This window comes from Trematosphaeria pertusa (assembly GCF_010094035.1).
Source record: "Trematosphaeria pertusa strain CBS 122368 unplaced genomic scaffold BU26scaffold_12, whole genome shotgun sequence".
Classification (NCBI taxonomy): domain Eukaryota; kingdom Fungi; phylum Ascomycota; class Dothideomycetes; order Pleosporales; family Trematosphaeriaceae; genus Trematosphaeria; species Trematosphaeria pertusa.
This window is the reverse complement of record NW_022987223.1, coordinates 428,759-450,582: the sequence shown is the minus strand read 5'-3', so window position 1 is coordinate 450,582 and position 21,824 is coordinate 428,759. Positions and strand designations below refer to the sequence as shown.

At 52.6% G+C, this 21,824-nt stretch overlaps 8 protein-coding genes across 8 annotated transcripts; 3 read left to right on the top strand and 5 right to left on the bottom strand.

Moving 5' to 3' along the window:
- Nucleotides 1-929: 929 nt before the first annotated feature.
- Nucleotides 930-3,032, bottom strand: BU26DRAFT_68440 (uncharacterized protein). Its single transcript, XM_033836209.1, has 2 exons — nucleotides 2,650-3,032; nucleotides 930-2,597 (listed from the first exon to the last, which is right to left on the bottom strand). The coding sequence occupies exons 1-2, from the start codon at nucleotides 2,913-2,915 to the stop codon at nucleotides 1,106-1,108; spliced, it is 1,758 nt and encodes a 585-aa protein (XP_033680430.1). The 5' UTR covers nucleotides 2,916-3,032; the 3' UTR covers nucleotides 930-1,105.
- BU26DRAFT_553328 (uncharacterized protein) lies at nucleotides 2,707-5,193 on the bottom strand (the record flags this gene model as incomplete). Its single annotated transcript, XM_033832201.1, has 3 exons — nucleotides 2,707-4,132; nucleotides 4,186-4,449; nucleotides 4,511-5,193. The coding sequence occupies 3 exons, from the start codon at nucleotides 5,191-5,193 to the stop codon at nucleotides 3,151-3,153; spliced, it is 1,929 nt and encodes a 642-aa protein (XP_033680429.1). The 3' UTR covers nucleotides 2,707-3,150.
- A 955-nt stretch (nucleotides 5,194-6,148) lies between these two features.
- On the top strand, nucleotides 6,149-7,171 carry BU26DRAFT_433159 (uncharacterized protein; the record flags this gene model as incomplete). The annotated part of the gene is made up of 1 exon (XM_033824017.1): nucleotides 6,149-7,171. One exon carries the CDS (start codon nucleotides 6,149-6,151, stop codon nucleotides 7,169-7,171), a length of 1,023 nt encoding a protein of 340 aa, XP_033680428.1.
- Nucleotides 7,172-11,228: 4,057 nt separating this feature from the next.
- BU26DRAFT_433374 (carbohydrate esterase family 12 protein) lies at nucleotides 11,229-12,281 on the top strand (the record flags this gene model as incomplete). Its single annotated transcript, XM_033824028.1, has 4 exons — nucleotides 11,229-11,656; nucleotides 11,718-11,885; nucleotides 11,938-12,094; nucleotides 12,150-12,281. The coding sequence occupies 4 exons, from the start codon at nucleotides 11,229-11,231 to the stop codon at nucleotides 12,279-12,281; spliced, it is 885 nt and encodes a 294-aa protein (XP_033680427.1).
- Nucleotides 12,282-12,494: 213 nt separating this feature from the next.
- On the top strand, nucleotides 12,495-13,534 carry BU26DRAFT_521880 (alpha/beta-hydrolase). Its single transcript, XM_033829648.1, has one exon. The coding sequence runs from the start codon at nucleotides 12,499-12,501 to the stop codon at nucleotides 13,516-13,518; it is 1,020 nt and encodes a 339-aa protein (XP_033680426.1). The 5' UTR covers nucleotides 12,495-12,498; the 3' UTR covers nucleotides 13,519-13,534.
- A 56-nt stretch (nucleotides 13,535-13,590) lies between these two features.
- On the bottom strand, nucleotides 13,591-16,450 carry BU26DRAFT_568007 (uncharacterized protein; the record flags this gene model as incomplete). Its single annotated transcript, XM_033833727.1, has 2 exons — nucleotides 13,591-15,690; nucleotides 15,749-16,450. The coding sequence occupies 2 exons, from the start codon at nucleotides 16,448-16,450 to the stop codon at nucleotides 13,591-13,593; spliced, it is 2,802 nt and encodes a 933-aa protein (XP_033680425.1).
- Nucleotides 16,451-17,183: 733 nt separating this feature from the next.
- On the bottom strand, nucleotides 17,184-19,310 carry BU26DRAFT_521878 (HET-domain-containing protein). The gene has a single exon (XM_033829647.1). It carries the CDS (start codon nucleotides 19,212-19,214, stop codon nucleotides 17,301-17,303), a length of 1,914 nt encoding a protein of 637 aa, XP_033680424.1. The 5' UTR covers nucleotides 19,215-19,310; the 3' UTR covers nucleotides 17,184-17,300.
- A 688-nt stretch (nucleotides 19,311-19,998) lies between these two features.
- Nucleotides 19,999-21,616, bottom strand: BU26DRAFT_607670 (S-adenosyl-L-methionine-dependent methyltransferase). The gene is made up of 2 exons (XM_033835780.1): nucleotides 21,316-21,616; nucleotides 19,999-21,265 (listed from the first exon to the last, which is right to left on the bottom strand). The coding sequence occupies exons 1-2, from the start codon at nucleotides 21,553-21,555 to the stop codon at nucleotides 20,255-20,257; spliced, it is 1,251 nt and encodes a 416-aa protein (XP_033680423.1). The 5' UTR covers nucleotides 21,556-21,616; the 3' UTR covers nucleotides 19,999-20,254.
- Between the last annotated feature and the right edge of the window lie 208 nt (nucleotides 21,617-21,824).

The following is a 21,824-nucleotide window of genomic DNA, read 5'->3' as shown; positions in this document are numbered from 1 at the left end:
ACCCTAAATCAGCACATCGCCCAACACACACATACAAAAACAACAATGGCGGCCCGTCTCCCACACAAACCGCCAAACGCATCGCACATCATCGCCGCGCTCGGCCCGCGCGCAACCAAAGATCCCAACTCGCTCGTATATGTGGGACCGATTCCTCTGCCGGCACTGATCGCGCTATGTATATTCGTACCGTTCTTTGTTACGTTCGTGCCGTGGGTTGTGTGGCTCTACACGGTGAAGAGGTGGAGGGATAGGAGGAGGTTGGTGGAGCAAGAGAGTGGGGATGGGGAAGGTAGAAGACAGGGAGAAGGGAGGGCTGATAGGGGGGTGGAGATGCAGGTTCGGGGATTCATGGAGGGAGGGAAGGGGAGGAGGTGAGATGGAGGATTAAGTTGGTTGGGAAAGAGGGTGAGGGGGTGTTGGGAGGTTGCAAAGTTTAGAGGAGGAGGGTTCGTGGATGGGCAGGACGCTCTGAAATTTGAATATTGCTAATCTCATCTTTGGATTCTTAAGCGGTAACTTTGCACAAAGTTAGGTAGAATACAGGGGTAGAAATTGGCAGGATAAAATCTAGATAAAAATTAGCTCCATGGCTTATAAGGTAGGAGGTATATTTCCTCAGTAGTAGTAAGGAGGAGAAGAACAAGAGAGGAAAATAAGTATAGCAGCCAGGAATAATAGAGTAGATAGGGAGAAGACACTGAAATCGAACGAAATCTACTCTAATAATATGTTTTATTTTGTAGAGATGCATATCCAGAATGAAGGCGGCCGGTTCATAGCTGCCGTACAAATCCGCTAATAGTCCGTCCAAAGGTGTTGGAGCTCTCTCTAGCTGAAAATAAAAGCCGTGCCAGAAAGAAAGGAACTTATAAATGCCATGTATCCAAGATCGTTAGGACTCCCCCACCACTTAATGCTGCCAAATTCAAAAAAGAAGCTCCGCAGACTGATGCTTCCTGGTACTAGCATAGAAGTAATCCAAAACTTGAGATAGGAGAGATAGAAATAGATGGAAAAAAATAAGTACGTCTAAGATAGGAATGGAGTCCTAGTTCGCCCTGCGCTAGAATGCCTGGTCGATGCCCTCTTGCTCTGCTCTTACTCAGGCATATTGCTTGCACTTTCCTCGACTCTTCGCTCTTAAGTCACGCGCTATCTCCTGTTGTGACTGCTCTACCGTTAGACGGGGGATGTTTCGTAGACGCGCAAATTCCTTGTCGACGTAGTCCGGGTCCCTGTGTTGCTTGTGTACCTTAGGATCAAATCTCATGTAGAAGGAATCATGCTGCTTCGAGCGCAGGCAGCTCTCCTTTTGGTGAAGTGGCATGGGGCGGTATGCGGTACCAGCGGAAGTGTATGAGGTATCATTTGCCGTGAAACTGCTCGCTGTCGCACCCGAGAAGGAAGAACTGGTAGGAAACCCGCCTAGCCCTCCACTCTTGAAGAAGATGGGATCCGTTGGGCTTCGATAACGGCGAGAGGGGAGGTCAAAGACGTGGTCATCCGGGTATATGTGGTCTCCTCCGTCACTCAAGTAGTCGGAAAGGATGGAGCGTGATTGGCATTGTGGTTGTTTTGTCCTTGCCGGGTGGCCTCGTGCTGCCCTGCCTTCTGCCTCAGTCTCTGACCATCCATGCATTGCAATACCCAAGTCAGCCATCCCCCGCTCCATGCTTTTCCGGAAGCGTGTTGGCGGGCTCGCGCTTCTTCGAAAGCGCTCCGGACGAATGCCCAAGTCGAGGTCTTCGTCATCCAGATCTATGTCTAGGCAGTCATCGTCTTCGCTCTCACTGGCACTCACGTCTGTATCGCTGAAGGTCTCGTCCGATAATGCGTGTAGTTCTTCCTTGCTCAATCGCTCGACGAAGTCCTTCAGGTCACGAACCCTAGATTTCCCGTAGCGTGCTTGAGCAGAATTGCGCTTAGGAGCTTTAGTTTTGGGCGTCTCTTTAGTGTCCAGCTTTATTGCTTCTCTGCCTGGCCTATTAGGTAGACTGCGAGGAGCGTTCTTGCTTTTGTCGTTGCGCTTCTTGCATCTAGGTGTCATGAAGTCTGAACGACCGTCATCTGCTGCGCTAATGTAAGAGCAGGAATCTTCTTCGGACTCGCTTGACTCGACGATGTATCTGCGACGGCGGCGTTTGAGGTTACAATGCTGGACTGATCGCTCGTCGATAGGTAAGTTTGCTATGCCCTTGGAACCATGGTAGAATTCGCCTTTACCTGCTAACCGCGGGGGTGAGCGGGGAAAGGCGGGGGACGAAATCTGAGGGGGGTGCTCGTCACGTCGAGCTATTTTGGTAGAAGTATCTGGCGTGCGTTCTGGATAAAGCGGTGTCTGATATTCATGCAGTGAGACAGGGAGTCTTTGGGTTAGACTGTTGCGGCAGAACGTTGGGACGCCAAGCGGCGAAGCTCGATCGCTGGTACGCTGAGATGTGGCCGGTCTAGGATGCTGTGGAGTCGAGCAGGAATCCTGGGAGCGCGCCTGATCGAGTCCTTCCGCAAGTCCTGGTAGCGGGGCTGGGTGCGGTGACTCTGAGTGTTGTTCGCGGAAAGGAGATGGCTGTGAAGTTTGGTGTACATTCGGCTCTCTGCTTAGACAAATCAGGATGGCCCAAGTTCGCGAGGAAAAAGCAACCGTACCTTGAACACTCCCCAGATAGCTCTCGCAGACTTTCGCTGCCAGAGTCACTATCGCTTGAGACATCGATTACTACGGCCCTCGTCCTAACGCGAGCGGCGTTAATCTGGTCTAGTCTGGCTGCTGCAGCACAGAGAGAAGCTGCGTGGGGTATGTACTTCTTCTTCGGCTTGGGTCTCTGGCGGCGCCTGACGCCAGATGGCTTGGGAATTGCCTCTCGAGCCTTCGTGGCAGATTTGCTATTATAAACCCGTTTTTGTGCTGGCATTGAGAAGAATGCGAAGGGGATAGAATAGCAGGTTCGTGATTCTTTGAGCGAGAGGGGGTATTGGGATAGCTTTAGAAAAGATAGAAAGAAGAGTGGAAGAAAGGAGTGAAGAGAGTTTAGAAATCTCTAGGCGGGAGGCGGAGATTAAATATCCTACTAAAGGTAAAGCGTTGGTAAAGAGCGGTCTGCGAGGCGAACAAAGGTAAGAGAGCGGTGTCTTATACAGGAGGGCGTTCTAACTAATAGTTAGAAGTAGCGGTGTGTACAAACGTCTATGATACGGGGAGTCCTCCATATCAATGAAGAGCTCTGCATCGGCATTAACCATCTCGATGTCGCTGCCGTTCCCAGCGTCATCTGCGTTGCGGACAGAGCCGATGTCTCTGTATGACCCATCGAGATCGGATTCATCGTCAGAGATCACGAACACACCATCGATGCTGTTACTTCGCCGGGTTCTGCTGGAAGGTTTTGATCGTTTGGCACCGACGTTTGCTTTCACCTGCTTGGGCTGAGTCGCTTTCCTAGTCAAGCTCTTGGTGTGACTCTTTGCTTTTCCTGTTGATGGAACTTTGGACTTCGTCTTGGGCTTTGTGACAGAGTTGGCTAGACGCTTCGAAGTGGCCTTCGAGCGGGACTTCCTAGGCGCAGGCTCAGGCGTCGGAGATCGCGAAGGAACGTCATTGTCGTTATAGATGTCCGGATCATTCAAGTCGATCTTGACCTTGGTATCTTCCTCGTCTTCGTTCCCTCGCTGAATGACGTTATTGCTGCAGGCACTCTGAGGCGGAACCGAACGCCCTAGTGTTCGCGTACGAGTACGTTCAAACACCTGGTCTCTAGCGTTCTCATAGTGGCCTTTCATTTCCATAAGAAGGTCGTAGAGGTCTTGGACGGGGAGGCTCGGTGCGACCGCCATCAATTGAGCGACTTTCATTCGTAGACTGAAATCAGGAATGTCGCCGAGAGACAGATCTGGACTCTTGACTTCCTTCGCGAGTTCGGTCTGCGATTGCCTGGACAGCTCTGTTGAGGGTATAGGATTGTCCTTATGCTGAACGGATGGGTGCGGAGCGCGGTCGTTCTCTTGGACAGAAGGATACATGCGACGGTATCTGCTGGGGTGTGAAGTGGGCACTTCCATTCTTGAAACAAGGCCTGTCTTCTTGAGCTCCCGCATGGTAGTTGGGCGAGCGTAGTTGACATTGGAATTGTCTCTTGGCTATGCGTGAGCTAGTATCCTGTATTCGATTCTGTCGTGCAGACATACTCAACTAGAACAGAGCTGTCCCTCTCAAGCGGCGTCTCAGTCAATGCTAGGGTGGGATATTGCCGTTGTGTATGTATCATGCCTTTTGGTGACGCTCTTGCCAATTCCATCAACCAAAGTTTATTAGACGTATACTCCACGGCTGCATGATAATCCGGAAGGCGAGGTGGTTTGCTCGAAAGAGAAGCTGCACTCCTAGATGATGTCGCGCGGGTGCGAAACCCATATTTGTTCTTCGGAGGCTGAACAGCGGTCTTCTCATGCCTAGGCTCCCCCGTTAGCCACAAAACTCCCGGAGTGTGCCCAGAGTGTGTATTCTACCCACATAAAGACTACACTGTCCTCGCGCTTCTGGCGTTCCTTCGGAAGGGAAATCTGCAGCGCCGGAGCATCTCTCTTCAGCGTGAATCCTGCACCATTGCGATACATGTTCCGGATTGGGTCGGAGGGTGCATTTGTATGGTTTTGCATGCTGGGAGCATATCGAAACCGGTTTAAATCTGGAAGCGCGAGCGGGGTAGGACGAATGGAGCTTCCGAGCCAATCTGTATCGCCAGATGGGCGCTTCTTCTTAAGCTTCTGTGGCTGTGGTTGAAGGCGTGAGCCCGGAGAATTCGCCGCGTCTTCTTCGCCGTCTTCGATCGTGATCGGGAGCTTGCTGAGGCCGTACCGAGAGCCAGGCCCGAAGGGCTGGCTTGTCAATGCGGATTTCTTCCGTTGGGCGGGCTGATGCTTTGAAACTCTCCTTCTCTTCTCTGTTGCTGTTGGCGGAGCTTGTTTGCTCCGTCGAGCGGTCGGGACTCCCATTGCGTGTCTCCTTTTCCGCGGCTTGTGTAGTAGCAGACCTGGAGTGGTATTTGCTGGAGCCGTGGGACAGAGTTGTCGTAAAGGCGGCAGATAGTATTCGCGCTCGCGGAAGGGTATCGCAACATTTTTACCTGTGGTCTGGAGCTGGCGGTGGAGCGCACTCAGTCCGTAAGGTAATTGTATAGTGTGCAAGCCATCCATGGTACCGCACGTGAGAGAGCGCGGTGACGAGCGGGCGTGCTAAGGTGAGAGAGGCGGGCGAAGCTGTGGGGTCGGAGGAACGTTATTCCGTGGGATCGGGGTGCCATCTACATAGGGTGTTCGGGAGCGGGGTCGGGCTTAGGGGGGAAGTGAGCCGTGTCCAGTCACACTTCAGATGGTCGCCGTCTCTTTCTGCACCATTATCTAGTTTCGAGATTTCCCTCGCTCATCGGCTCAGGCGAGAGAGCTCATGGTGACGCTTTTGGGTGTGAATCCGGCGTGAAGTCGAGAACCAGCGCTGCCGCTTGATTGGGTGAAGGACTAGGAGCTCCAACCCGCTTTTGGAGAGGAGCGAGTGGCGGGTAATATGCCTACAGATGGTATAGGAGGTGTCAAACTCGGACAGTGTTCGGCTTGAGACGCTGACGCTGATATTCTGAAGCTACGAGAAGACATGTCCTTACATGGAACCTACATTGTCGCCCTGTTCCTTATGTGCTGACGTCTCCCAACTCTTTAGAAGCCATCGGTCATCCCTTGCTAGGATCGCCTCCCTCGATTCCTGCATACCGTGTGCATTCCAGATCGGGGCCTCATTCCGACGCGGTATGCCCTCGACCCGAGCACTCAGAAATGAGGAAAGGATACTCGACCCGTGAAGCACCATTTGCAGGGTGGAAGCGCGAGTGCTGAGTGTCAGGATGGCTCCCGGGCATAGGATTAGGAGTAGGCGGTTGAGTTGAGACCAGACTTGGCAGGACCCCTGCAAGTGGCTGGTGACACCTGCCGCCACAGTCACGGCGCCACAGACGAAGTGACGACGTCAAAGCCGCCCATCCCTGCTCCCCAGCCCCCGCTTTCTGCCGTGCGCACCACCACGCATCCATCATCAGCCTCTTCGCCTGTCACTTTCCATCCCATCGTATCACCTCCATGACCGTCCCTATCGCCGCGCATGGGATGGCAGGACCGCCTCATTTTCCATCGTGATTTCGCATACGCCGCCAGACGAACACGAATGGCGCACGGCAACATTGGCGATGTGCCAGCTGCAACCTATGCTGAGTACGTACCAGCTCCACTACAGCCCCCTGATCACCTGCAAGACGGCGCATCCGATTCTCCATCAGATATGGTAGCTTCCTCAGCTGAGGAACCGCATGCGCCGTCCGAGGGAGCGTCGCAATGGCCGCCTGAAGCTGTCGCGCCGTGTACGAGAATCCGGCTGCGCCCAGCCCTGGCGCATAGACTCTATTCCCACCGTCTCCATGTGCGTGCAAAAGCTAAGCTGCAACGCGATAGACTCCTCTCCGGCCCAATGCTAGATATCTACGTCGGCGAAGAAAGGCGGCACTGGTCGCTGCACCGCAACCTCCTATATCACCACTCCGAACTACTCGAGTCCGAGCTCCGTGGCGATGGCAAGAAGCAGCAGGATAAGCTGGAGCTCCCGCAGCACGATCCTGCGGGCTTCGAGCTGCTTGTCAAATGGCTCTACCAGGGCAAGCTCGACGATGTCTCCGATATGGCGGATGCGAACCAGAAGTACGACTACGCCGTCGCCTGCCACAAGCTCTACCTCCTGTGCGATCGCTTCGACATGGCGCAGCTGAAGAACGTCGCAATGGATCAGTATCGCAAAGGCCTCAACGAGGCCGAGCTTGTCCCAGATGCGGAGGAGATCGACGAGATATACCGCACGAGTCCGACCGGGTCGCCATTCCGCCGCCTCATGACCAGAATCGCGGCGCGACAAATCATGGACCCTGATAGCGAGAGGGACGTCGAGACCTATCGGCAGTGCTTCGAACACAATCAAGATTTTGCCGTCGATCTGGTCAAAGCCATCAAACACGGGACTGGTGGTATGTTGTTCGATGATCCTACGGACCCGGGCAATGAGTGCGACTATCACGACCATGAAGCTGGTCCGAACTGCCACATCAGAGGCAAAGGCAAGGCGAAACAAGGTAAATAGCGCCTAGAACCGCACACTGTCCCACACTGCGTCGTGCTCAAGCCGTCCATTACGACGAAGACGAGCATATCCATCCTCATCAGTTCGTCCTCGGGGATGAATAATAACATGCATTAACAGCGCGCAAGGCTCCGGCTCCAGCTCCAGCTCCAGCCCTCCCCCGCGACCCAAAATTAAGCAACTCCGATCCCCCCGCCCGCTCCGACCCACCTCTCCACCCTCGCCGCCCTCCTCCCCCGACGAGTCCCCAGCCTCCCCATCCCCCACGGCAAGCTCGCCGACAAGACGGAAAGGACAGCGCCGGCCCTCTCCGCCGACGCCTCACAAGTCCGGCTACTTCGACAGTCGGGACATCGATGGAGAACGCAACGGCAATCCCCAAGCCCCCCAGCCCGACCGAGCAGAAAGACAAATTTCGCCGGTTCACGCCCCCACAGAGACGCCTATCAAGCCCGGTTCTGACAGAGGAGTCACCTCAAGTCCCAGACGACCACCACCAAAGCTCAGAAGAAGGGGCTCACCAACCCCATGAGAACACGGATAATGCGAAAGGCGAGGCGGAACAGCGAGATTCTCCAATGGAGACACAAGAGGATAGCCCTAAGAGAGCGCAAGAGCAGATCACACCTAAGAAAGAACAAGAGGAGGCGACGCCTCCTCGGGGTATTTGGCAATGGGCCAAGGCGGGAACAGGAAGGTTGGGCATTATTGGGAGGATACCGCATCCGGAATGGAAAGGCCCTTCGACTTCAAAAGCCGCTGACTCGACAGTCAGTGAGGTGCCAGAAGGAGGAAGAATGGCAGCGCCACAGGATGACTTCAGCATCCCATCGGCCACCGCGACTAATCCAGAGAATGAGGAGCAACAGGAAGAAAATGCCGCTGCCAAAGCTGAAGGTTTGGGCATAACCAACACTACGGTGGACCCGAGCCTGTTCTCCCAAACGAAGAGGTCTTCCGACGATCTAGTTGCATCTGCCAACGGGACGCCGTCACCGGAGGCCATGAAAACCGAGCAGTGGACCAACGGTGAAGACAGCATGATGTCGAAAGAAAGCGCGACGTCGGACAAGAACAGCCCTCCAGCGACACCATCACCACCCCAACGCAGGAAGGAGTCTCCCAGCGGAGCCGGTAGTACTCCCAGTCCGCACCGCATCCCGAAGTACAAAATCGCGCTCGCTGCCAACATTCTTTCTCCTTCTCGCACCGCCTCGTCGTAATGATACCCCTTCTCTCATGCTTACGCGTTGAATTTGCCTTTGGGTTCAGGATTTCCTTTGGATTACCGTCGCTTGTACTACTAGCGCTCATCGCTGTTACCATCGCGTCTTCCCTATGTTGGACCTCTTATCATTGCGGATGTTACTCAAAAGGTGTTGTGGGCACGGATTACGGCGTATTATTGAGTAAAATACGTATATTACAAACATGAAACATATATCGTCCGACCTCTCATCTAATCGTTTCTGTTGTCTGATTCATCGTTTCGCAGCTCTCGTGTGTGGGTTATGCACATTACGCAACACTCGCCTTCTCACCCCAGACCAAGTCGCTCAGCTCTATATAATTCCCCCGCACCGCCCAGTGAGAGCTCCTTTCCCACACACCTCTTTGGGTTCCCTCCCTCTAAAATGATAGTGCGATTGATTCATGGCTTCGTCTCCGGGGGAGGCCCTAAAACACAAACCTATGGCCTAATGTCCCTTCCTGTTCGGATCCTCGGACTCTAAAACGCGGACTCGAGCTCACATATGCGGGCCTTTGTTTCCTTCTCCGAAATCATCACCCTGAGCCTTCATGCCCAGACCCCTTCCGCTTGTCTGCTCGTCTCGAAAAATATGAGCTGAGAAGGAGGAGTTTGGCAGAGCCTAGATGTTTGCGCTAAAGTCAGGGTTACCACCACAGCATGTGTGCTCTTCGCCTGTTTGCCCGGCTGGAAAAGAACCCAGGCGCGCAACATGGCGGTCTTTCTCCTTGTCTCTTAGTGTTGCTGAAGAAAAATGGTTGGATTCCCTGCGCGAGGAGCACTACTCGATGTACACTTTCCGTTCTTCGCTGGGTCTATAAAAGAAAGCGTCGCTTCCGAGATGGTTGGATCTTCTTGCGAAGGTCCAACATGACAACATGATCTGCTGTAAGGTCTTTTGTGGGACCTCCGGAGGTCCAAAAAAAGCATCTCCAAAGGACATGTGGAAGCTTCTTGCCGGCGTCTCCTCCAAAGTGATGGAACGCATCAACCATGGCTGGATTATCCCGCGCACTTCTTCACCTCGGAAAGCTTCACTCGATAATGCGTCGCTAAACTGGTCTGTTCGTGTTCATGTTCGAATATGCGGCGCCCATACACCCTGCACCCTTCATGGGAGTTCAAAGAGAAGGCGGTCACACTGTATGGGGAGTTTTCTGTTTCGCTTCGAAGATTCGCCACTGGCGAACAAAAAGTTTGATACCCGCTAGACTAACCAACTATGCAAGTCGTCTTTGGGCTACAAAAACACCACAGACGCCGTCAATACGTTTCTGCGGCAGGGTAGTTTACAATTCTCTAAAAATACATCCAGGAGCATGCCATGGTGCGCCTCGTCCGCATCCGCTGGCTAAAATCGATGATATGATCAACAAATGTCCCTTCCGCGCTTTGGCTCTGTGGAGTCAAAAAACATGTTCTGTGACATGAAATGGCTCCTTTATTCGCGTCTCGGGAGCGCCGTGAGAGGATGTTGGAACGCTCGCTTGCTTTGGCAATTGAATTCCCGCGCATCTGCGTAACGGGCGAATGCCTAGTCTGACCGAAAATAAGACGTACTTCAATGTCATGTGTGCGCCTTTGCGGCTTTCTCTAAAAAGCGAATCCACTCGCTGCTATGTTGCGCCGTCGACCTCGGAGCCCTTCGCCGATGCAAGGAAAGTGTATGGATCTTTTGCTCGGCATTCTCCCAGAATAATCTTGTGGCAACGGTCATGTACAGGCGAGCGATGGGGTAGAACGAAAGGTCAGAGTAACTACGACTAATGGTCTCCTTTTCTCGGACTCCAAAGGACAATGCAAAGGCGCCTATGCGGGCGCAGAGCTTGCTTTCTACACTGTATACGACCATCAGAACAACTTTCTGCTCTTCCTCCTGGCTCGAAAGTTTGGTGCGCTATAATAGGTCAGGGTTACAGCACTTCTTTTGAAAACCGGGGTAGTGACAAACCATGATCATGTCTTCCTGGGTGTAAAAGGATTCATGATGTTACCGTATGGAGATCTTTCTTGCAAAACCACAAAATTGTGCACACATGGCTGGAGCTTTCGGGCTCTGCCTTATATCAGAAAGTTACTTTCATGATTCGAATAGCTGGCTGTTGTTTTTGCGACAAATACGTACCGGCCGTCAACATACTCGTTGCTTCAACTCCAAAGTTTGTTCACGGAAGGCGCATGTTTGGGGTCCTCTTTTGCCCAAAGCTTGCATTTGCACTTCCTGCCCCGGCATGCAGACTTGTGCATCTCCCAAAAAAAAAAAAACACTCTCTGATGCATGGCTTTAAGTGGGCTTTAAGAACGCAGGTGTAAAGGCTCTATAAAACCGTCTCGCGAGGAAATTGGATGCTTGAGGCAGATGAGAAAACCCCGTCGTGACGAGCGAGCTAACATAGAGCGGTCTCGAGCTGATGTGCGTGACATCGCTTTATAACTTCAGGAATTTCCACGCTGCATTGGTCTCGCAGAAAGCGATCGTATCTAGAGTCTGTTTTCGGTATCTTAATCATGCAAAAATAGGTTCTTGTCTTCGCGATGAGAGGAATTCTTTTATGGTGAACTTTCAAGACTAGATCTGCGTGAACCGGAGAATTTGAGACGCTCGGTGCATCTTCACCCGATAGCGTACCAGGACTCCATACCCGGATATTGCGGGGCTCCGCAACGACTAGATCTTTACCCATCACCAGGAACTGGGGACACTACTCAACATTGACTATAAATACTATCTTGTGCCTACCCTTGGCAATTCGATATGCTCTTGCTTGGCTTCCGCGAACCCACGTCTTGGACAAAGCGGTGATCAAAATGACTCCAATACATTTCGCAGTCGCCCTTCTACTACCTTTCGCATCAGCATGGCCTAAGTATCTACCGCGCGCCTCGCTAACCGCCCCAACCGCCACCGCCCTCCCGACCATCTGGGTAGCCGGCGACTCCACCACAGCGCCAGACGGCGGCCATAACGGCACTCAAGGATGGGCCGAGTACCTGCATTACTCCTTCGGCAGCAATGCTTTCGTAAACAACTCAGCCTATGCGGGACGATCAGCCCGCTCATTCACCCGTGAAGGACGCTTCGATTGGATCGCGGAAGCGATGCATCCAGGAGACTGGGTCGTTATTGAGTTCGGCATCAACGACGGTGGCACGCCGTTGAACGGGTCTACGAGCACGACTGGTGATAAGGGGAGAGCGGATTGTCCCGGTGCTGGGGATGAGACTTGCACTGTAGTGTTTAAGTACGTTGCATTTCTGTTCAAAAGACCTGGCCCAGAAGATTAATAAACTTCGCAGCAACGCCACCGAAATCGTCCATACTTTCCCGTGGTATGTCAAGGCGGCCGCCTCGAAGTTCCTTTCGTTAGGAGCGGCGGGTATTGTCATCTCGGAGCAACTTCCGAACAACGTGTGGGAAACTGGTAACTATTCATACACGCCGTCGCGCTTCTCGTACTATGACTTGTACGTTCCATTCTGCGACCATATATGCTCTACGTGGGACTGACGCTTGCAGGCTTTCCGTCGAAGAGCTGCGAGGCCCCAAATCTATGGTATATTTCGTCCAGCATGGAACTTATGCGGCGCAAGCGCAGAAACTACTTGGTCTGGAAGTGGTGGACGCAAATTACCCGATGGATCATACGCACACTGCGCCTTTTCTCGCAGATGTGGTACGTGATCCCTGATTTTCAGTTCTTCGAAAAAAGTTTGCTAACACGAAAATAGCATAGCCAAGCTTTCGTGCTGGGCCTGAAATGCGGGACTGCCCCTTTGGCCGATCTAGTTATCAACGCTACGGCGCGGATTGAGATGTCACGTGGCCCGTGTCTCCCGGCCAATAGCACACTTCCCATTTAGAAAGTATGGCAGATAGATATCAAGCTTACGATTGTTTACACCCCTCGAATCCTATCGCTCCAGCCAGTGTCTACGACTGTTGTTAGGCGTCCATCAGCGCCGGGGCTCTGCTGGTATCTCCGGGTAAGCGCGGGAAATGCCCCGCATGTTTGTTATGACCACATCCCACAAGTCCCAGAGAACTCGCTACGACTCTGTCTCCAGACGAAACCTCAACATGGCAGCCGGAGGCTTCCCTGACCATTGCACCACGATCAACCTTCCAACCGGCCTCACGTACACATGCGTCCACTACCTAAAGCCTTCAAAGAGCAGCAAGCGGACCATTCTCTTCCTTCATGGCTTTCCGTCATCCTCATACGACTGGCACCACCAGATCAAACACTTCGCGGACAAAGGCTATGGAGTAATCGCACCAGATCTACTCGGGTACGGAGGCACTACATCGCCTACCTCGCTCGAACCCTATAAACTCAAAAACATGTCGGATGACATCATGGCCATCCTTAAGCACTGTGGGGTAGATGTGGATGGAGGCAAGAAAGTCCACGTTGTCGGTCACGACTTCGGCGCCATATTCATGAGCACGCTGATCGCGTATTATCCCCAGATAGCGCTTACGTGCGCCTTCCTCGCTGTGCCGTACACGCCGCCTGGCCGCAAGCTGGACCTGGATGCTATGAAAGTGCTGACGGAGCGCGAACTGGGCTTCGAGTTCTTCGGATACCGGAGATTCTTGATGCGCGACGATTCGTGGAAGCTGATGGATGAGCACAAAGAAAGCTTCTTTACGCTGATCTACGGCCCTGAGGAGGGTATGATCAAGCACTTCCTCCCAGCCGGCGAGCTAGAAGCCTGGCTAAAGGCAGACCGGAAGGTGCCGCTGTTGGACTGGGTCACTCCTGAGTATAAGGAGACGCGTGATCGTATCTTTTCGAAGGAAGGTGCCTATCGCGGACCAACAGATTGGTATCGCGCGCGGTTCCGGGAGTTCCTAGGGATTGACGAGGAGATGGAGGATATTGGGCCGAATCCGAAGTTGCCATGTCCGACAATGTTCATGCAGAGTGCGGACTCGAAGATGATGGCGAAGGAGTGGACTGAGAGGACCAAGCTGTTTGCGGATGACTATGAGTATGCGGATGTTAAGGGTGGGAAGGGGCATTGGGTACAGCTTGAGGCGCCGGCAGAGGTGAATCGTGCCCTGGAGGATTTTCTTGAGCGACATGCATCCTGAATATGGGGGTTTTCTGCCTTTTTACAAGGACTTCATGTGTTTCCCAGAACCATAATGCTCTCGCTCCAACATTCATGCGTCCTCTTCCTCAGGAGTTTCTTCAACGCTGACAGAGCATTTTTCCGCGAACTCGGCAGGGCTGATGGATACCGGCTCATGGGCGCTCTTCTCCTGCTGCTCGATGACTGCGTCAAAAACTTCCAGCAACCCCGCTTTTTCGTCCAATCGCTGCATCCACTGCAAGGGCGTGTCTCCGTAGTATGTTTTAGTATGTGGATTAGCGCCATGCTGCAGAAGGAGCCTGCAGATCTCGACATGCCCGGCCGCCGTAGTGAGGTAAAGCGGCGTCATCTCGTACCGATCTAGGAAATTGACGTTCACCCTACGACTCTCGAGCAGTAACTTCACAAGATCTGCCCGCCCGTACTCTGATGCTTTGACTAAAAGAGACTCCGATCGCGTTCCAGGAATATCCAGATCGATGTCTTCAGCGACAAGTTCGCGGACCGCACCCTCGTCTAGCTGAAAGGCCTGTTGGTACAGCTCTGCGATTCTGCTGAGAGGCTCCTGGGTAAGAAAGTCGAACCGTTCAAGAAACACGTCAAGGATCCGAAGACCATGCAAGCGCTCCATAATTGCAGCTACTTTGCAGATATCAGTTGTCCTGATTATCCCTGCTATATGGTCGGCTCGACGATCCACCAGCAGCTTGAATCCGGGCCGGGATGCCCAACGCTCGGACATCGCCGAACGGAGCATCTCGTAGGTAATCTCGATCTCGTTGCCTCTCTCCCATGTCTCGAAGATGCACTGCAATATTTCAAAGCTGTTGGCACTAGCCACGAAGCCCTTTACGATAGCAGCAGAAAGAGGGATAGCATCTCCAATAAGTCGGAAGAGCAAGAGCAGAGAGCCGTGATCGTCCTTGTGTGTCATCTCAAGCGCTACCTTTTCCGCATTCTTGCTAAGGTAATCCAGGAATTCAAGGCTGTCCGGATAAGAGCGAGCAGTCATCGGGCTCGAGTCGGTAGGGCGTCCTAGCTTACGTCCAGATGCGCAGTTGAAGTCTTCATGGAGAGTTGCGATGACGTATTCCCAGGCTTTGTGTTCCTTGAACATTAAGCGGAGCTGTTGCAATCTTCGTCTGGCCCGCACCCACTCTTCTTCAAGGGAATCGCCCAGGGCATTCAATGCCTCTCTAAGCATCTCACTACCTAATTGATAGTGCCTGTATTCTTCCAACATACGCGCTGTACTTTCCAGGTCCATCGCCAGGTCAAAGGCCTTGCGCGGGTGTCCGATTCGTTGATATACGTGGTTTATCGATTGTGGTGGTTCAGATTGTTCCCAATCGCATACCATTAGCACATCCCGGCTCCAGATCCAGGTGTCGCCAGGTCCTGAGAAGCCTTTCTCCCAACCATAGAAGCCATCATACTCCCAGTCTCCTCTAGTAAACTCATGAGGCTCCGCTGTTACGATCATGATGATAGAGAAAAGGCTCCCGTGAGGGCGGACGATGCAAGGATACAAAGCGCCGCGGACTAAGCACACAATATCTCCTTCCAGAACCGGTCTGGCTGGCATCTGAACAGTCCAAGTAAAGCCCCATTGGAGAGAGGGCGTATCATATCCGCGGCATCCATTCGACTGGACCTGGATAATTTGCCGACCTCCAGAGAGGGCGTAGCTTCGTACCAGCGTAACTTGACCCAATGCGCATGCCTTTCCTCTGACAACAGCTACTTCCCTCTCATTCCAAGTTTCCAGCTCAACTTGGTGTCCAAGCAAGGTTCTAAGAAGGCGTTGAAAAAGGACCTTCCACGGTATTGTGTAGTCTGGGAGCAAAGTAGATGTGCTTGAATCCATCCTTGCCATACCTATTAAAGCATATACTTTATCGCGAAGGTCCGAAGCTTTATGGAGATTGAACATGCTGATGAGTTCACCTAGCGTCGTAATATTGAGATGGGTGCTTGCTGAGAAAGCACCCTCGTGTTGAGGACGAGCCATCGAGCCCTTGATGAGGTAAAGCACGGGCCGAATTGTATCCAGGAGGTCCAGCTCTTGGAACGCTGGCGTCTCTAAGCCGTAGCAGAAAGCATTTCCGTTGATGGCCTCAGTGCCACACGTGATGAGAATGCGTCTAGCTGCGGCGACCTCCTGAAGGACCTAACACTAAGTGGTTAGGGCATATTTTATGCCGATGTGGAGGTTACATTGCACTCACCCAAACGCGTCTAAACCATGACCTACCGAGAAGTAGGTTGATAGCCTGAAATTTGCGCGCCGCCGTCTCAGTTCCTGGTGCCCACGCCTCAGTCGGAAGACTTTTGCCACTGCATGTAGCACACCGCCCATACTCTGGAGTCCACAGTTCACATTGTCTGCATTCCCATAAACGCCATGGGTCAAATGTTCTGTTTCCCTCAATTGAGGCCTCGGCGGCCATCCTGATTAACTTGAAAGCACTGATGCTTCGATCCGCCGTCTCCCCGAGGGAGACGATCACTCTATTCGCAGAGGCATAAATCTGTGCCATGATCTGGACCTGACTTCCACGTTCCTCTAGGTCGGCTTGATTGATGCAGATGGCGTCAATCCAGAGCACACGCTCAAGGAAAGCATTGCGAAGTCGGGTCAAGGCGGCGTGGAGATTGACTGTGACTCGTAGCTCCGTCTCCCCGATGAGGATGGGGAGAGCCCGACCGTGATCGCCCCATACGTAGGAGAGTGCTTCGTAGAGATGTCCACTTGATTGTTGGAGCGGGTAATGGAAGAGGACGCATTGAATCGGGGAAGATGGATCCGAATGAGGACGAAGACGGAGGAGACGAATCCATCCCCGAGCCGCCGGGAGCGGGGAGTACGAGTACTGGCTAGGTACAATAGGCGCGGCAATTGCCGCAAGCGGTGGCGCGTCCGTGGACATGTGGCTAGTTGTGAGAGGACTGGGCCTGCTTAAACCTCAGGAAGTTGGTTTAGGGTATGATTATCGGATAGTATCCAAGGTCAACTGCGGAGGACGCCATGAGGAGACGGCGGGACGTAGGCTAGGCTTTGGGACATGAAGATGGTGAACAAGTTGCGCGGTGGCAGGCTGCAGGATGTGGAGCGCTGACGCTCGCTTATCCACGAATGACATGGCACATTGAGTTCCAAGGTTCTTGGGCAAGCACATGACCTTTTCCATCCTAATGCAAAGTACTCCAAATAAAATGAGATGCCGCAATATTGGTGCAGATAAACCTAATGGAAAGAGTCGTAGGGTAATTCTGAGAGGGACGTTGAGAACGTTATATGACTACCGGATTCGGTCACAGCCCACGTGATACATTGAGCTCTTTCGTAGATTCCTACAATTCATTCGTATTATCTCACACTCTTTTCGCTGATATATTGATAGGAAGAGTCCCTAGCATAAACGGAAGAGGAGAAATAGAGATAAGTTCCAAGGTTACTGCGTTGGAGTAACGCGGTTTTGAAGCCCGGAGAGAAGTTACGGCAGGGGCTGCTACTAAGAATATCCGTTTGCCTTTGCTTGCGCATCCTCTCCGTCACGCTGTGAACGAGTTGCCGTAAGCCGCACCGCAGCGGCTACGGGCGGATAGCGCACTTGGAGTCAACCAAAGACTTATTTCTTCTCTCGAGCACTATGGAAGGAGCTTTATATCTATTCCCTTTAATGCAGCGTAACAGAGCAAACGCATTCAGCCAGTGCAGAATAAAAAAGCATGGTAGCACTGCCAACTATATTGTACAAGTCACCAACCATTAGACATTCATATCAAGACAATTTTCTCTTGACCAAAACCACCGGAATCATACTGTTCCATCAACTCCCCGTCCATAACGCCGGAAATATAGCCGTCACCACCCAACCGATATCTCCCGTTATTCGCAGGTTTGAGAATAAGCGGGACACTTACTCCAATAAAGATACAACAGACATCGCCAACTTCCGTCGTCAGGCCAGGAACAAGACCCAGTCGGCCCCCCTCTGTCAGCGCCAACCGTCGCATCTTGCACCCAGTGATCTTCGCCTGCATACGGTACAGGTCTCCATCCCCAGTAGCCGGTTTAGTTCCAACGTCCGATGCGTTCGAGAATAAAGAGCGCGCGACACAACGATAAGCTTTGAAATTCGCTCGATGTAATGTCATATCAGGCGTCTTTGAGTTTCTGTTACTGTAGCCCGAGACCAAAGTAAGTGTATAATCGTCGTGTCGCAGAGGCATTCCTAACTCAGCGGCCGCCGAAGACGTTTCTTTCCATAAGATGTCAATATAAGGCTCACCAACTACGTGAATCTCTTCGTCCCAGGTGTGTGGCGTCAATGTAATGTTGTGGCTCTGGATCAACGTGGATGTCCATGCAATCTTGTCAAAAACGAAGCCTGCTACTTCCAGCACATTGTCTTCCCGTGGGCTTGCCGAGAACAATTCGCCTCGTCCGCCGGCACGATACCAGTTGGCGGGATTCGCTATCCGATATTGATGCCAGGCCTGGCTCCAGTTAGGTACCCACGATGGGCGCTTGGAATGCAAAAGATGATCCAAGCTGGGGTGGTAGATGGCAGTGAGAACCCAAGGCCCTTCTCTCTGATGTTGCAGCAGCGTACATGCTGTATGGAGGTAAAATTCTTCGGTGGTCTTGGAATAGTCTGCTTCGATAATCGTCTGTCCATCTTTTTGCTTCGCATACGGACACCCCAGAAAAGCATAGACGCGATCACGGGGATCGGATGCATTCATCCCTTGGGCCCCTCGTAAGAGAGAGACGAAATTCCACTCATCTGTGTTGAGGCAATGGTGCTTCAGTAATGGACGTGAATAACGCCACGACTGTTGGGTATTGTATTTGCTGTGGATCCTTCTGAAGTCGGAACCAAGGTAACCAAGGCGCGGCCGAAAGCTGAAACTCTCGATGATAGCTGCGAAGTCGGCTTTCTGCAAATACCAACAAGACAGCTCGAATGCATCCGCAATATCGATTTTGGCTGCTCCCCAGAACATGATGCATTCTTTTGCCACGGCCGCTTCTTGAATTATCCAGACGCGGTGGAACCAAGGCAAGCTGAGCAGCGTACGAACATTTCTCCATCTCTCCTCGTCCACGCAGATCGGGTAGGGTCGCGTAAGCGCAGGTATGCGGCGGACTTCACGGTCGTTTTGCAGAAACATCTTGTCAAAATAATCGGTCGTGTCCCGAATCAATTCAAAGCAATCCTCAGCAACATTCCCAGTATCTCGACCGAGCCAGACGAGGACGCACTTCGCGTTCTCGAAGACGTGACCCATCCTCTTAACCTGATGGCCCTTCTCACGGTCATCTTTCTGATTGATGCAGAGTGCATCTGCCCACAGGGTACGCATTTTGTCCGAATCGCGAAATGTTCGCAGCGCATCTACGAGATTTACCGTAACCGGAACGTGTTTCCTGTTGCAGGTAATTTCGGTGGTGATGTTTGGATCGCCCCAGACGTATGATATTGCTTCGTACTGGTCTTTTGAGCATTCAGGTGACACGATCTCCAGGTGGCACTTGATCTCATCGTTGTGGGCACCAGGATGCAGCTTGAGTACTCTGAGGTATTCGACTTCGGGTAAAGACTCATAGATTGAGCCGTTTCCGTTAGGAGGGCTGAGATCCCTGAGCGCAGAGGGAGTAGAGTGCCCCCCGCGCTTAGGCGACATCTCGCTATCCCCAACCCTAGCAGCGAGGAATTGGTCGTGGACATACGTATGATACCAGTTATAAGAGTGTAATGTGGTCGAAGCGGTTGATAAGAGGTGCTATACTGGCGGGCGGGCTGAGTGCGTGCTGGCGACAACTTTATGGCTAGAGTTCCAAGGTTCAGCTAGCCTTTGTGGCTGGTGCCTAAAGATACTTTGGATAAGAACCGACCGCAGCGGCCAATCGGGTCGAAGTCTGTACCGCATTCCCCCTTGGCTAGTTCTTGCTGAAAGGGCGGAGCCGAGTACTTGCTGCGGGGTCGTCTCGTAAAATTGACTGCATGTAAGACGCGAGGCGCTTTCGAATCGGTGCTCCGGCGAAAGAGAACTCCACACGAAACCAATGACCGTCACTGGTGCCAGGACCATTATCACAGAAGCCTCGACGATAAGAACTTCACTTACAATAATTTCTTTAGCTGGACAGGGTAGACCTCAGCCGACTGCGTAGTTCGAATCAAGTCCTCCGCCCCTCAGGCCCTGTTTACTGTCGCGCCGGATGGTCCATTTCAGCTGCCAAAACGGAGTCAAAACAGACGCGCCGGACGGTCTGGCGAGAAAATAGCACATTTTTGTATAATTTCAAGCCGAAACGGAGGTTCTGTTTACTGTACCTTTACGTTTGAAGGAATTTTCTTCAGGGGGTAAAATAAGCTCACTTTTAGCGCTTACATGTGGCGCGCTTTTCTTCAAAAAGGAAGGCTTCTTCTTGAAAAGGGAAGGCAAAACGGATCAAACGTGCAAACTGCCTTCATTCTCGCCGTACTTTTTCGTTTTGAAGAAAAAGACGCTATATTTTAAGCTTATTTTATCCCTGCTCGCTCTCGCCGGACGCTGCGGCGCGACAGTAAACAGGGCCCTAGCCTCGCGCCCTGTAAAAACTCTCTACCAAGCCGTCATTGGCCACATCAGCCTGCCTGGTCTGCGGCGCAGCAGCACATGTCCGCAAAAGAGCTCGACAACTACCTACCTGCATTGCAGCCCAACCCAATCGATACTCGTCACGTATCCCACTGCACGTCGATAATCTGCAGCTGCGAGCCCTCCGGCCGCTTAACGTCAGCAATCACGAACCGCTCATCGGCCTTCTTCAACAACTCCGTCCAGTCATCAATATCCCGCTCCTTCGCATTAAAGCACTCCTTCATGACCAAGTCGAACGCGCGAACCGACCGGTCCTTGTATGGACTCAGGATCCCTGGCGCCGGAACCACGTGATCGTTGATAACGACCCTTGAGCCCTTCTTCATCGCCGGTATGATATTGCGAAGAATCTGGATGCAGTATTTATCGCTCCAATTATGGAGGATCATCCTAAAAAAGTAGACATCGGCGCCTTTCACAGGTTGCGCGGTGAAGAAGTCGTGCGCCTGGAAGTCGACGCGTTCAACGTTCTTTGGCGCTGTTGCGATCACTTCCGGGAGGTCTTGAACGGTGCATTTCATGTCGGGGAAGCGCTTGGTCAGCTCCAAGGGCACGGCACCGTGGGAACCGCCAATGTCGACCATGGTTTTGTAATCTCCCCAGTTGTAGTTGTCGACGACTAGCGAGGTCTGCATTCCTGGACTAGCTTGGAAGAAGCTCATCGACTCGGCGAATCTCTTCGCCCGCGTCCCTGTTGTATCGCTCGCGATGTTTTCGAAGAACGAGAGGTCCGTGTGGTGTGCAATATTATAGGCGGTTTGGTGGGGCTCTTCTGATCCCGGCCACTTTTCCATGGCAGAAACGATGCGCGGGCCGGAGGACCACATATTCTCGCAAGACTCTTCAATCCACTCCCTGAGGAGAGGAACGTTCGCAATGGCACTGCTCATAGCGGAGTGTGAAATAACACCTGGAGACTTCTCGAGGAGAAGGCGGTTTGCAACTGCGTGGCGCACCAGCCGAATGCAGTCCCCCTCGTCTAGTCTGGATGCCTTCGCAAGCTCTGGAACAGTAGTTGTCGACGTTGCTGGAAATGCGTTCGCCATCTTGAATCTAGCGACGGCGTGGAGGCTGGTCAGGCTGGTGGGCTGGAGAGCACGTCAGAAGAATAAGTCCCGGGCGGCGCATCTGACCGTACCGTGTGAATTAGCTCATGAAAGATCTTCGGCATAGGACCTAAGAGCAAAGTTTGCAACTCATCCATGGCCTCCAAGGCAGCCTCCTTTGCCTGAGAGACATTCGGCGGCAGCGGCAGATCCGGTGGAGATGTGGCCTCGAAGGAGGGTTCAGGTAAGCCATTTTCTTGCAGGTACTCGTACACGACGCGAGTGTTCTGCTCGATGGAGCTTGCAAGATCAAGGATACTTGCAGTAGCCATATTAAGTATTTGATAGGAAGTTGCTGTGTTTCAAGCAAGAAAGTGGCATGCTTCGGCTGTGAAAATAAATGGAATTTTCTACGTAGGTAACTGCGCCGCTCGATTTCAGGAGGTTAATTGCTCCCGCGCAAGGCAAACGAACGCGGCCAATCACAGCTTAGTAAATAGTCTCCGCAGCCCCAAGGTTGGGTTGTGTTGGAAAAGCACCTAGACTCCTATTCCACCGGAATGGCAGAATCCAGGCGCGTATGCGCCGCATTTGCATGCAG